Here is a 15,906-nt window from a genome sequence, read left to right on the forward strand (position 1 = left end):
TGACTTTTCTAATTGTACGGTGTAGTGTGATGATGGTGTGCGCGAGACAGGGGGTTGATTTGGGAGCTTTGGCCCAGTTTGAGGTGTCAAAATCAGCCTCTCATTTGGCATGCATGCTTGCTGACCTGCAGCCCTTTGGGAGTGAAGTGTTACAGCCGAGTAGAGCTGGACAGCAGGGGACGGTAGCTTTTGTTAGTTGGAGACGAAGAAGAAGGCTTAGCTGGAGCCAATTCACTTTGAGTTCATTGAGTTCAAAGTGTGATACAAAAAAATGGCAATTAATATCTTCATTTTCATTTAATCGTTTATTTAGCGGGGACAATGCACATTAATGAACACTTAAAACAAGAAAATGTAAATATGCCGGATTTTAGCTTGGAGCTAATTTCCATCCGCAGTCCCTCACAAAACATTTAAGAACACGACATTTATACATATAGCAAAGACAAATACATGATATGGAAAAAGTGCAAAAGAGCAAGAGCAGCACACACAAGTCCATGTAAACATTTATAAATAAAGCACATACTTTTAAAAGACTTAATATGGTCAAAGCTCAAGAAATTGTGTTTTTCAAGGATGGTACAGTGGTGGTATGAATGAGGCTTTCTGTCAGACACCTTGATAGCTCTCTTGTACAGCTGTTCTAGGGTTTCAGGTTTGTGGCACAAGCAAACGACCAGTTTGTCAAACAGTATTCAATGTGATGATGAACAGCAAGTCTCCATGCTCTATAGGGCTGCACGATTTTGGGAAAAAATCGAATTGCGATTTTTCTGACAAATATTGCGATTTTGATTCGAATTGCGATATTTGTTTTTAAGCGACCCAACGGAAGTTTATTGTAAAATGCGGCCATAACTCCGGCTAGGACGGTCGTATCAACGTACTCCCGTCTCTAGCACCCCCGCAGTCCGAGCTACGAGTGAAAGAACTAAACTTACATGAAACTTCCGTTGGGTTGCTTTAAAGTCAAGCTTCAGTTAAAGATTCACCCTGTAATAGATGTAGAACATGTGATGGAGCATCACTGACCTGACTCAGAAACCATCTAAAGCTCCATTGGAAGCCATTTGGAAAGGGCAGGCACTTTCAAAAATACTTGGCAGGTGATTGGATCAATCTGTCTATCACCTTCTATCATGGGCCGCTTCTGATTGATTAACAATGGCTGGTACATGTGGAGCACAGCACTTCTGATTGGTGTGGATGACTGACACACGAAAACAAAAAAAAGAATTGTAAAAAAATATATATATGTTAAAAAAAATCGCTGGCTTTGCGATTTGATAATCGCATCATTTAAAATCGCGATTTCAATTTAAAATCGATTAATCGTTCAGCCCTAATGCTCTATAGTGCATTCATATATTGGACAATGGGACTTTTTATAACTTAAAATATTGCCTGAGAGTACTCTTGTTATAGAAATGACTTTATTTCAGAATGACATAGCCTGAATAAATGCAATTTACAACATCTAAAACCTTTTGGATCAGTAATTACTTTCTTCCGGACCCCGGGGACGATGAGGAATGCTGGCCTGGACTTGCTTTTTAGTTCTTTCTAATTAGATCACATGGGTGATTTGCCATGTATTGTTAGAGACATGCTTCAATATAATTATGGATTGATTAAGTGCTAGCCTGCTTGTTCTGACCGCAGCACTTTAAATTGGATTACTGTAATGAGGTTCATAAGGTTACTCATGTTACAGACTGAGTGTATACAACAGTGGTGAACTGTGTCTATCACAACTGGACCTTCTTTAGACACACACACACACACACACACACACACACACACACACACACACCCCCCCCCGCCGTTTTATCTGAGTGTTCCAGTTAAAATGTTTTTTCCCTACCACTTTTCAGGAGCTCAGTATAATTCAACTTCACTTTTCACTGGTACTATTTCTAATAATCTTTGTGTGAAAAGGAAAATATAACTTTGAACTTCCCCATTTCCGCTAATAATTGAGAAAACACATTGGAATTCAAAGCTACACCAGTTCAAAGTCGAGCTTCAGAGCAGATGAGCTGCACAGGAACTAACTGTCTGTACGCAGCAGAAAAAAGTGAGGAGTTAAGCAGCCACATAAGCTGAGTAGAGTCCAGAGATCACATGTTGTCGGTCTTTCGTGGTATTAATCATTCTGCTGACCAAGGGCTGTTCTGGAGACTTTGAGGAGTCACAGATTAGCTCTGACACTTATCTGCAAGTCACTATACATACAGAGAGGGAGAACTCAGACAGTAACAACTCGCATAACTCTCAGGAGGTGTCGGTCTGATTTCATTTTTACTGCCAACATTTCCTTAGTGTCAAATATCTGTAACACCATTTTGTTTTAACTTCCCATAAATCGTATGTCAGCCAAACACACATAGCACTTCCTGTGCAGTGGAGAAGTATGTCATTATCAACGTATTACATGGACTAAAAAGAAAGATAAAGACTGTATCTCAAAACATGTGAAAGCAAAGTTCAATGCCTTTTGACTTGCATCAGACAGGAAACAATACAACTCGTCAGCATTACACTTGGTCACTAGGCAAAGCTGTTGCATGCTTCCTGTTTTATATTACACCTTGATCTTTATCATTTAAAGTTTGAATAGAGTATGTTTTAATATTTTTGATGTTGTTATAGTTTTAACAATAGCTTTCTTAAGATGTCTACATTTGTGTATACATTCTTCTTACTGTATTTATTTATGAACCGTTATGCACAAGATCACATTTCTACCATCACAATAAACTCAATTTAAATCTCTGCTTTTAGGTTCTTGTTTACTGGTGGATTATTAATCAATCTTGGTGCCCCAAAGTTTGCATAAGTGCTTTCTTAGATGCCATTTCAGTGTAGAAAACTTTAAAAAGGGCCCACTAGGGTGGCCTTTAAATTAAAAAGAAGCTATGCTGTATACTGTCGGCTGGCCTACAGACGATAACGCTTTGTTGGTGCTCCAATGCATTTTGTTCACCCCTTGCTACCAATTCTGCAACTGGTTATATTGCATTAGTTCTGCAGGGTTTACTAAATCTGTCTTTTGCCCTGACATAATATCTGAAGTAGATTTAGGGAAAATTACTCATTTATAAGGTCCACTGCTATCAGACACGCGTTTAACAATTCCAGCTTGTTAACATCGGTTTTTCCTTTTGGAGTAAAGCTAGTGTGTACTGCATTACAGGCGCACAGTCACCTCCCTCTTGCCAGGCGGACCATGATGAGCAATGTCTCAGACGATCAGTCTGGTCACGACAATACTGCGCCAGACTCCTGCTCTAAATACAGATCACTACTGTTTGGCTGTGCAGACATCACAGTTAGTTGTTAGTGCCTAGTGCACAGTGTGTATTTTAACAGAGTCATATTATGTTAATACATTGGGACTCAAGCCAAGATATGACAGTACAATTCATAGATCCCAAGGTCTTTCACTATAGTGATCGTTGCACCTGTAAGAATGCCTCTCCTCTTATTGTCGCCGCAGCAAAAAACGCATTCTTAAACCTTTTATTGTTACTGGAGCGATCACATTAGACTCTGCACTGCCATGTGTTATTAGTTACCCAGTGAAAAGACTCCTCCCGACAGCCCTCCTCGGATATTATTGTTCCTCCCAGCATCGAGGGTTACAGGAATATTGTGTTACATCTATTGTTGAGCTCTTAACCTCGCTCTCGCACTGGTGGTGGCTCGTAAAGTTGGTGTTTTTAGGAGAGTAGCTAATTTAACTCGGATTGTAATGTGAATGATATGTATTCAATGTCAAACATGCGTTGTTGTTGTCATCGAGCTTGTTTTTACGAGCTGTGTTTCAATTAGCTCGAGGCTGAATGAGGAGCCAGATGTGGGGCTGCCGTACATAAGAGTTGCACTGTGTGTGTGTGTGTGTGTGTGTGTGTGTCATTAAATGTACCCTTTACTATCAGTAAAGCCTGCAGTGTGTCTGTCCCCATTTAGGGAATCCATGCACGACAGTACGACCAAAACAATTCTCCGTACTGAGCTTGACTGTGTGTTTATATTTGCATAATGTCCTGTAAGTGTTAGCATGTGGTATACTACTTGTGCATGAAAGCAATTAGATGAAATAAAAGTCAAATCGGTGACCGAGTTGGGTCAAGTTCCCACTGAGAGGCAGGAGGCAAACCCTCAAAGCCCCAGAGGGAATAGCCCAGACACTAATTAAAAACTTTTAGGTCTGTATTTGTGCACGAATAACCACAAGCTCGAGGAGGGCAGCAGATGTGTGTCCGTGTGTTTATTGGCTCGTTTTAACATGTCTTGGATTAGTACAGTTGGTAAGTCTTTGAGAAGCATCTTTATGTTGGGGCTGGTCCAAGGTGAGCACAGTTGATCTACTTTGTATACTTTGAAGTAGCTTCATCTAGCATCTACTGTAAATTCATCATATTTCATCAGGTCTTGATGGTGAAAAATGCAGGGTAGCTTTGTGGCTCGACACTTGCAGGGAAGAGCAATACAACAATACTTTTTTCTTTTTACATGAATGTGGCATCCATAGCTGCTGTTCATAATGATTATTGTCATCATTGTTAAATATGCTGATAATTTAAGCAGCAATCCTCACAATCATAAGAACGAGAGAATATGTGAAATGACATGGCTCTTGATGATCAAATGACTCGTTGTTTCTGCTCTAATGGTGTACTGTAAGCCAATGTGGGCTGGGCATAGCTGGATGAATGACAATGATTCATCAATACGCAGTTGCATATTCTAGTAAAGCTAATTTATCTCAAAACTCTACCTGAGTAGCCTATAGTTTATAAATAAACGCACTCCATAATTCAGTTTCATTCAACCTCATTTCCCTCGCGCTGCCTTTTTCCCATGTAAAACGACAAACCTCGTGCCATTAATTGCCATGCTCTGTTTGTGTGTGTGTATGTTTTGGGGTTGTGCCAGGCTGTCCTGATATCCCACAATTCTGCTCAGCTGCATAGAGCAGTGTGATAGGCTGGTGGAGGGGGGAACTGCAGCAGAGTAGCACCGCTGTCAGGAAACAGAAGCCCACTGCGAATGCAACTCGCATAACCAGCCGAACGAGGGACGGTTTACCTGGTAATAAACCTTTTCTTTTGCTGCTTTTCTCGTATAATCTTACCTCTAGGCTGCCTAACATGAGATGCACGCTTCCCGGTTTGCTCTGTCTTATTTCCTCTCTTGACATATTCGGGTCTTATGGCCACAACACCCGCGGCCGATGACAGATAATTAACATTTAAAAAACACTTCTACTGTATTCAACCAGGCGGAAAAGACGTGGCTAACCGTGTCAGAAACATCGGTCATAACCTTTTCTATCCCGTTGTTTTGCATTGTAACGTTTCGGTGTGTAACATTGTAGCTACGTGGGGTTTTAACGCTGAATGGGCTTGCCTGCAGATGCTGGTTTTTGGAGCTAAAAGTCGGGTATTTCAAAGCAACAAGCCGCTTTAGGTACAGTAGGCTAACATGCTCCGGTTTCGAGGCAGAAAGTGCAAAATGGGTGAAAACTAAACGACAGAAATGCTTTTCCCAACCGAGAATCTGCCGTGTTTTCATCACTCAAGGACATGCGCTGAGTCCCAAGCAAACACGGTTACATTTGAGGACAGTTAATGGATTACAATTGTTAAATTGTCGGAAGGTTAAGACGACATACTTTGGTGTTTTTGATCTGCAGTGCGGTAGGCGTGGTTAAGGGGCAGGAGGACACGGTCTGGATCCGCTTTTAGCATCCCCACATCCCTGTAAGCACGGAATGCAATGGCCGGAGTCTGACTTGACAATTTGATTAAGATGCACAGTAAGCTGTTGTTGCAGTAGCATTGAAAGGCAGCAACATCAGGGGCCTTGTTTGCAGGCTTTCATAGTTTAATCACTGAGAGTGTATCTCTTGATGCCTACATTGACTTATAACAGTGTGGTCAAACATTGATATAGTTGTCTTTCTGTCCCACATTTACTGAAAATTAACTGATGTTATTGTTTGATACATGCTGAAGATCTTGATCTAACTACGAAACTCACATTCTCTTTGAATAGTGTAGCTTTGCAGGTCTAAGTAAGGTTGTAATGGGCTTTATTTCATCAGCCCAAAATCACACATCTCTTGGAGGGTTTTTGGATGTCTAGAACATACGACACCCTCTTTCCTTAAGCCCTTGATAAGGAAACACTGAAAATAATAGGATTAGGTGACAGTAAACCTACCACTGAGCACCACAGAGACACAATGGGGTCATGCACAGTACAGGTAAAAGGGAGAATCATCTTTTATTGATTTTTCTTAGTAAAAAGTCAACAAGGGTCACTGCTTCTTATCCAAGACAAGCAACTTATTGACTGATAATAGAAATGCACAATGACACAGTGGACTTGTATAAAGCAAAAGAGCAACAGCCTCTGTTAGGGCTGCTGAGTCGTCTACTACAATTGATTTTTCAGCAATATTATGCTTTGTTGTGTGGCTTATATCCAGGAAAATAAGCACATCTTTGGAGAAACTAATATGTTAGTCAAACAGATCATATGAGTGTTTGTTGACTTAAGTTTTTTGTCGAAGTCAGCCCTACTTTTCAGAATGTATATCTTTATTTCCTATGTATACTTGTCGTCTTTTATATACAACTAAATATAAAAAATGTTCTATGGTTGGTTTGATATCACAAGACATTTGATTATGTCAACTAAGGCTTCAAGGAATTAGTGATAAACATTAGTGGCAGGCCTATTTCTCTTGAATACAGTATACACCTCAGGCTACGTTGGAGTACTTCCAAAGAACCAATAAGTATACAGGTGAGGGTAATGTAGGCATGTCTGAACATATGTCAACAACCAATTTGCACATTATGCTCTCGTGTGAACATTATCAGTAATCAAATCACAGCTAATGTAATGATTACCTATAGCTAATCTCATCAAATGAATCCCTATTGGCCCATCCCAGCCACCGTATAAGACGCTATTAGCTCTTCGTCAAGCTACTGGGAATTAGTTTTAATCTTTTACATTAACAGGGGATTTTCCCTCTGGTTGTACAACTGGATTGATTGATGCTAACTCCAGACATACATGTATTTCAGGTGTTTTCCAGCTGTTCTTGTGCATGCTTGTGCCAGGCTTTCAAGGAAACCAACTCTGGTCTTGTAAGAATTCATGGCAACGAAGAATCTTGTTGAATATTGAAGTGCCCAGTCAAGTAAGGATAACAATGGGTTAGCTGGTCTGTCTTCTGTATCCCTGAGTGCCTCGCTGCCGGTGACCGTAATGCTAAGAATGTAAACCCAGCGAGCCGACAGGATTTATGGCCTCCTCAGCAAAATATGCTCTCAGCTTGGAGTCACCTTCATGTGATTGGTCTGCCTTCCTCAAGTCCCGCAGTTGAGTGGTGTCGTGTCTTGTCTGGTTTCAGTCTAAACGGGTTAAACTAAAACCTTTTTGAAAATGGATATGAGGAAAAAAGCCTCTGAAATGGCTACTTGTTCTAGCTGGTATGAGGCTGTTTTTATGGAAGATAATTACCATCAGTTTAGCAGTGGATTGGATCAATGGCGTCTGGAGTCAGTTGCCAATTTCCTCCGATACAAGGCTTACACTATTGCAGTCTTATGAGACAATAAATCTTACTTTAAGGTTTACTATGTTCCGTTTTTCTTTCAAATCGATTAGAGACACGTTGATTCCACGTTTTGATCATTTTGGAAGCTGTTGTGGTCCTATTGTATTGTTTTAACTTATTTGTCCATATTTCTAAGAGTTTGCTAAATGACTGAAACATATATCTTTATAAAGAATCTTAAGGGGACTTGATGCCTCTCTGAAACTACGTGAATAAACACAGAAGCTTCATTAAGGTAGTCTCTATTAGCTTGAGCCAATATCACAAATCCTCAGCTCTCGGATGTTTTGCTGAGTCACTGTTAGTAGGCATTTCCTAAGTTTGAACGATGTTCTTTAGTGGGTTGCATTATTGATTAGTAGACTGTTTTGTATTCTCTGTAATTGAAATATTTCCTGCCTGAACTGCTTAGTTTGTTCTGCACCAGAGCGGAGAATGTTCTGGCTGAACACTGAGGTAGAAACAGATCTGGGTTGTTTATATTTCTTGATTTCTTAAGGACAGGACTACACTGTACGAAGCTGAAACATTTTGTACATGTCTTATGCCCTTATCAGCTTTGTCAGAATGTCTATTAGTGTCTTGTTGGGAAGGTCAGTCACTTGTTGTTGCGGTTTTTTCAGTGGGCAACATTGATTCTCATTAGAGCGCCAGACTAATAACTAGTTCCTCGTGTTGCTTGCTTCACCAGTTTGAGTGGACTGAAGATCGGGTAAAAACATGTTGGCAGCTGTCAAATTTGTTCTACTCTTCAATCCAGTTGCGATCAATTCCAGTCTTTCTTGTTTTACCTTCTTAACTTTATTCTACGACTGCGGGTTTCCTTAAGTCTGACTTATTGTGTCTTATTTTGAAGGACCAACAAGAAGCTGTTAAAAGAAAAAGGAATGCCTTCAATGATAAAAAAAAAAAAATCATGCTATTTATTCAAAATAAACAACCATCAAGATTATTTATTATGAGTACAGGTAATTATTTATTATTTTAGCAACGATGTGTGCATATTATTTTTCGGAAGATTGTTGGGACGGCACAACTTATTACCACCACTCGATGCATGCAGACAGAGCTGATGTAATGTTGCATGTGTCCTGAGTCACGGCATTTTAAAGCATTCACTGTATGCCTCACATATTATGTAAGTGATAAATGACTATAAATATTTAAAAAGGAGATGCCTACGATGGGTTACCTTTTCATAATAAGAACCATCAATAAATGTGTTTGTTGTTTTTGAAAAAAAGGCGGTTGAAAGCACTTTGGGGATGTAAAGCTCCTCAGCAGAGGTGTCCCAACCGAGTGGCATGCCCAGCTACATGCTATCCTGTTACAGTGTCTGGGTTTGTGTGTGTGTGTGTGTGTGTGACAGCTGTCAGCCCCGTAGCATATAGAGGGGTCGCATCATATACTACAAGCCCACTGGGGATGGGCCGGGACGTGTCAAAAAACACCAACTATTCCCCTCTGTGTAACCTCCTTAAGCCCCCCGGGGTATTACGGTTGTGGGGGCAGGGGTGACAGGGATGGGCCCAGCTGTGGTGTACTCCGGCTAATAGCACTCTGCACAGATGGCGGCCCCTCATCCTCCTGAGAGTGTGTGTCCGTGTGCACAGGCCACTTTCCAACAGTATGCGTTACAATCACAAATGGACCTTAAAAATGGAAGTGTGCACGCATGGGGGCCGATGCACAGCGTTTAGTGTCCATGACCAATGATGTAATGTCGCTACTTGCTAATAAACCTTTGCTGAGCTTGCACATAAATAACCACTTCAATCTCACAAGTCCTTCTAAATGGGATGTTCTGATTAAATTGGTTTGTTTAGTGGCGGACAGTGGGTTTGATTCCATTCAGGGTTACCTTGATTTATGTTGGAAAGAAGAAAAAGGTGTGCTATGTTAACAGAATAATTGTTCTTTTGCTGATGTATGGTTTCTGCTTGTCCTTCCTCTCAGAATATCAGTTTTTATCTGCAAGTGCAACTGAGGAGAAACCTGTTTTCCATCAGGACACACTCGAGTGAAACGTGTGTTTATGTGGTTTTCGTAGAGATACATTTGATGACATCTTTTACACAAAGTGCTTGTGGTTATAGTGTTTTGTGGGCAAGGTTTGAGTGTGTCAGCATTCTTTGCTGTTGTGTCTTCAGTCTGGTGGCTGCTACTGCTTGCTTAGATGTACTGAACTGATGCAAGAACCATATGCAGAAGTCAAGACCTACTTCCTGTTAGGGATGGGCTCAGATAGCTGCTTTCGTTTTGGATCTGGTTCCCAGTCTACAAAATACCCAGAATTTCGAATAAATAAGACGTTTTTTTTCTGTTTCTCCCCTTATTTTCAATATCATAGTGAAATGGAAAACCTATATGTCGCAGCTTCTTATTTTTATACTGTAGTTAAAGCTAGTGAACATCATAGAATCTGTCCAGTTGTTGTTGTTATCTTAGCCTGCAGTGACTTGCACTTGTAAGCGCTAGGAGGGATTTCAAGATTTGTTTTGGTGTCAATACTGGATCTGAATCCATCCCGACTTCTTATGTGTCTGGGGATTTTTGCTGCCCAACACGTACCCAACACCAGCTGTTTCTGTCAGCAAAGGTCAAAGCTTTCATGACCTAGGACAATTAATATCTGTTACCCAAGATTGTTCTGCAATCGAGCAGCAAAGCGGGTGTTTAGTTCTTCAAAAGTTTGAGAGACGTTAATATAAAACACCTTTTCTCCAGCTGTTTCTTATTGTCAATATGATAAGGCGATATCGGCGCAATCATCCGCCGCTCCTGTATACTATCGGGACACTAAATGAGTTGTGAATACAGCGTTCTGAATGCATAGTGTATGTGCCAGTCCATGGTGAGGGCCACACACAAGGCCACTGTGTGGGCTGTTGTGTGGCCCTGTGAAGAGTGCCTGTCACCCGTGACTGAACGTATTCTTCCTCCATTTCTATGGTGCTAAGATGTTCCTTTCCTCCCCTCCTACCATCGTTCCTGTTTCATATGGGGGGTTAAGAGAAGCAAAGGTTAGCTGTGTGCAGACATCATGTGTCAGCTGATTGCCGAGCCGCTCCTCAACTCTGCCACACATGACACAACAAAGTATAGCCGAGCGCTTTTGAAAGAGGGCTCCCGTGGATTTGGCCGAGTGGTCTTTTGCCGTTGGTTATCCGCACTTGGAAAAACGTGGAGGGTTGGAATTTGGATCTTGTGACTTCATCGCTTCATTCGCATTTCTGCTACTCGCTACTCTGATCTAGATTAGCTCGTCTTTGCAGCAATTTTATCGCAAGTTGTTGAAGTTGAACATTAGAAAGAGTTTTATCAGGATGTTGCGTTCAGTGACCCCTTTACGTGACCTTTGAAAGAAAGTGCCGAAATGCAGAAAGTCACGATTTACTGCTTTTATGAGTCATCATAATTGTGATCCATTTAATCATTAAAATCTTTCTCTTCTGAAGTTGTTTTTGTTACTTGGCAAAGCTTGATTTGGCTTTATGTTGTAAATCAATTTTAATTTATTCCATTGGAAATCAAACCAAGTGCTACGAGCGCAGACGAATTACCATTTGGCGTTGAAACATAAAATTCCCTACTTAAATGTTGTATCATTCTGCATTTTATTAATCTGTAAAACCTAATTATATTGAATCAAGATGTTATGTTTGTTTTATGAGCTCATGATCACAACTGCGGCGCTTTATCGGAGACTACAAAACCTTGATTTCTGTTCACATTTAAGTATTTTGTATCCATGCATATGTCACAGATTAAACATGACAACACGGGTGCCTGATGAGAGCAAGGACTCCAGCTGTGTATCCATCCAGTTATGTTCCTCTCTGTGGGGACACATTTAGTGATCAAGCTTTCTGACTGAGACAGGTTTCCCCCCCCCCCCCCCCAAAAAGCGAATTATTGCTTGATGTGTTTCAAAATGCGTGTTTTTTTCTATGCATTATGCTTAATTTTTTAAGTTATCCATTGTCTCAAAAAGTTGTATTTTTCAGTAAAGTCAACTTTATTTCTCTCTGTGTGTGTGGTACGAACAGGGGGACCGAAATGCCGTTTCTCACCGTCCCAAAGATTGAAATTATATAAATATACTGTATGTATATATTCATACTCAAAATAAAAAAGGCACAATAATTAATATATAGAAATAGCAGTCTTTCCACACAAATTTGACTTGACACGATTGCTCTTGTTATTAATGAAACTGATCTATTAGTAACTACTGTTACGAATTGTAATACTTGTATGTATTACTTCATGAATTTTACTTAACAGACTACGTGGTTTGTCCCAGTTTGTCATGCTTTGCTGTCTGTTACTTTGTTCATGTATGTCTGTAAGACGTTGCTTTTGTCGGGACCCCCTTGAAAACAAAATGGTGCATCTCAAGGGGTTTATCGTAATAAATACATTTCTATAAGTCTAGCATGTTAGACTAAAACTGATGAATATATGAAAATGAATGAATATATGGCAACGGAACAAACCTATACAAGTAGGGCAAATAACTTTGTTCAAATGTCTGAAGTGTTGGGGATCACCTCAGCCCACAGTTTGTGGATCCAGAGGCTGCTGTCCCCGGCTGGAAGTCAGCGATCCTCCCACCCCGGAGTAAACACGGCTCTATAAATAGAAGTCAGGCAGAAGCAGGCCAACAGCAGAATGACAGGCATCCATACTACTGACCACAGGCAGCAGGGGCCCAGACACTGGTAGCCCCGCCCTGCTAACCCTGCATCCCAGAGTCTAAGCCTGTGGGTTTAGCACAGGGGCCCCCAGTGAGATCCGTCCTATCTGTCATATTCGCTTGGCCAAACCGGCCGATGCATGTTTCCCCTCATTACCTAGTTTCAGGCCCTTGGTATGGCATCTGAAGCTCGTATGCTGCGAGTGCAAGAGGGAGAAGGTCATGCTCTGAAAGGCATGTACTCGAGCTGTTCAGATACTTTGGATACTTGTTTGTAAATACTTTGCATAGAGACTGAAGGGCGGAGATTGTGCAATATAGAGGAGAACGCTATTCCTCATATTTTCAGGATTGGTTTAGCTGTTTAATTGATGTTTGATGTTCTGCAATTGCTTATTCAATATTTTACTCATAAGTGTACTTTTAGTTTAGATCCTTTGAAAAATGCTGAATATTGTCTGGTTGAGGCTTCTCTAATGATATCATTTGCTGATTTTCGATTATATTTACTATTTATAAACCTATTATTCCTTTGTATTTTGGATCAAGCAAGACATACGCATGGATTGGGGAAGATTTTGACAGAGAAAATGATAATGATAGTTGCAGCCTCTGGTGTGAGCGTTTGGCGTCTCTAGTTTATGTGAAATGACACGCAGTATATCGTGGATACTGTGGATGTCAGGGCATTAGCCATCGAGGCACTTTCCATTATCAGCTGCTGACACTCCTGAAATGATTGCGAACGGGACTTGAGTGCGCAAACGCCACTTACATTAATTTCATTTCTTACTCTGCTGTCAAACAATATCCTCGTCTCTGCGCACGCATCAGAGAGGAGCTTCTCGTTACACTGGGCTGCGAAGCGACAGTACATCAATTCATAACAAGTCAGCTGACTCATCCCTTTTTCCCTCTTTCCCCCACTCCAGCGTGATTAACCATGACAACTGAATCGGGCGCAGACTCGGAGGCCAAGCAGCCGCAGGAGAACAAGGAGAAGGGGATAGCCAAAGCAGCCGCCGAACCTGTCGAGCCTGAGAACCAATCGGAGCTCCCCGCTGCCGCCGGACACAGCACCCCCGCCCGGAAAGAGCAGGTCAGCCTTTAAAATACCTGAGCCTACAGAAGGAGGATGGAGCCAGACAGTGGCCTCTGACACTAGGGCTGCACGTGTTTTAGTTATGTGGTGCAATATTCAAATCGCAGGAAGCATAATAATTGTTAAAGGCTGTATACTGTATGTGTTAAAATACCATTTATGAATGAATTGTATTCTACAGAATTATCCCGGCCTACATATCTTTTTTTTTTTTTTTTAAAGAAATTCAGTACCAGTCAAAAGTTTGGACACACCTTCTTACTCAATGTTTTTTGTTTGAAAGAACACATATGGAATTATCTAGTTAACAAAAAAGTGTTAAAAATCCACGTGTTCTTTTATAGTTTTGAGGTCTTCAGTATAAATCTACAATGAATGAGAAGGTGTGTCCAAACCTTTGACTGGTAGTGTATATTCAAACATATTTGCTTGGCACAGATCCTCTTCAAAAATCAAACCATGATAGTTTCAATTTATTTTTAATTATTATAATAATGCAACAAAAATGTAAATTCCTCTATTGTTGTGTGTCGTACTGAATCACAATATCAGTAGAAATATCACAATTAGTTATCTTTTCTTAATCTCACAGTACTTATTGACAGATACAATCCAATGCAACACTTTCAACACACATATTTTATCGTTCATTTCTTTCTTAAAGCACTTTTGTAATGTTAATTCCGGGTTCCTTATGTACAGCTTCCTTCAGATTAGCTTGAATTAGAGAAAACATTCAGGCCATTCTTCCCACTCCTGAATGAATTGTGTCTTTGTGTGAAAAATGGAAATGAACAAAATAAATATGGACGACATGACCTCAGTGTTCACCATGACGTTTACTCAGCAGATGCATCTGTTGTCGAGGAACTCGTCTTTCTCTCAGTACTCCGTGCTGTTGTTCAGTTAATGGGTTGAAAAAAACACTGGACAAAGTGGGGATGTTTTTGTTCTCAGTGTTCGGTCAGCTGATTGAACAGATTGACTTTCATGCTGCGGGAGGAACGAGTAAACCACTGGAGTCGCTGAAGACAAACCTCAGGGCTTTTAGTGGTTCACGGTTTGAGATGTCGGGCTATGAAATGAGCATTTCGTTTTTCTGAATGTTTAAGACCACTCATCATCATTGGTTGTATATCTGCAAACCAAATGTCTGCAAAGCTTCATTGTTCTGGGAGAGCCTGGCATGGTCAACTGTTTTAAATAGTTTGAGAGTAAGAATATGTCCAAGTCATTATTGTTTACTGTTTTTAAAGCAGTGCCGTTTTCCCAACACACACATTGCACACAAACAACTGCATTTTGTGATTATTTTAATTCTACTTAAAACATGATCCTCCTGCAGGCTGGTGGACTACAGTGTATATATTATTTTATAGATAAGTGAAAAACCCTTTCTCTGTTACAAGGAGGCGTGTCGACTACAGCCTGTCCATGTTAACTTTCAGACATCCCAAGGAGACACTGATGTAATCTGAACACAAAGTGCTCTGCCCGCACAACGTCCAGGGCTCACTATCTAATCTCTCTGAACCTCCAGAGCTTCAACACTGCACGGGGACGGTCTACAACTTGAGGCAGAATCATGCTTTTTACATTATTTACTACAGTGTTAAAAGCTGTGTATGCAAACGTATTGGCCTGTAATTTTCTGGCAGTTACAAAAGTAATAATAATAATAATAATGCATTTTATTTATATAGTGCTTTTCACAACTCAAAGACGCTTTACAGTATGAGGGAGGGTAGACAAATATGGACAGGCAAACAAGTAAGTATGGTACTGATTTACCGTACTTTTCGGACGATAAGCCGCGACTTTTTCCCCCATTTTGTTTGTACAGCTAGCGGCCACTAGGGAACCTCCTAAATCTATGGATTTTACAGGTAAAATTAACCACCTTTAACGCTATGGGCTCTATGACCGGTCCGCGCCCGCCACCTTTAAGCGGCGGGCTCCAGCAGGAAAAGCTGGAGACCGGAAAAGAGTGAGACAGGTAGCGCGCCAAAGTAAAAGTGGAACCGAGAGACAGAACGAGAGCAAGACAGACGGACAATTTAGCTGCTGCTGCTTATATGCAGGTGCGCTTTATAGTCCGAAAAGTACGGTAGTTCAAGGTTCAGTTTTATCCCAAACAAATCTCTTCACATATTGAAGTTTGAATTACCTGCGCTAGCTTGAAGCTTCTCTATAACCCAGAGAGTACGAAATAACTTTAATTTCCATATGTTTGTAAGAAATGTATCTGTTCAGTATATGAAGGTATTCAGACCGCATGGAGTAGTAGGGATAGGCTCAGAGTTGTTCTATCTTATCATGTTTACAATGGTGTGACATCTTAAGCATGTATAAACTAGATCAACATTGGATTCAGTTGAAACTTGATTTCTATCATTTACAGCCCAATTTCAAAAGGTCAAAAGTCACGCCAGCCAGATGTGCAAACAAGTTTTAAGACAT

At 40.7% G+C, this 15,906-nt stretch overlaps 1 protein-coding gene across 1 annotated transcript in view; it reads left to right on the plus strand.

Moving 5' to 3' along the window:
- The first annotated feature begins 4,969 nt into the window (after positions 1-4,969).
- Positions 4,970-15,906, plus strand: part of epb41l3b (erythrocyte membrane protein band 4.1-like 3b) — a 49,196-nt gene continuing 38,259 nt past the window's right edge. The window contains 2 exon segments of the mRNA XM_034104778.2: positions 4,970-5,100; positions 13,277-13,443. Coding sequence (XP_033960669.1) covers positions 13,288-13,443 — 156 coding nt within the window. The 5' untranslated portion in view covers positions 4,970-5,100; positions 13,277-13,287.

This window comes from Pseudochaenichthys georgianus, chromosome 17 (assembly GCF_902827115.2).
Source record: "Pseudochaenichthys georgianus chromosome 17, fPseGeo1.2, whole genome shotgun sequence".
Lineage (NCBI taxonomy): Eukaryota > Metazoa > Chordata > Actinopteri > Perciformes > Channichthyidae > Pseudochaenichthys > Pseudochaenichthys georgianus.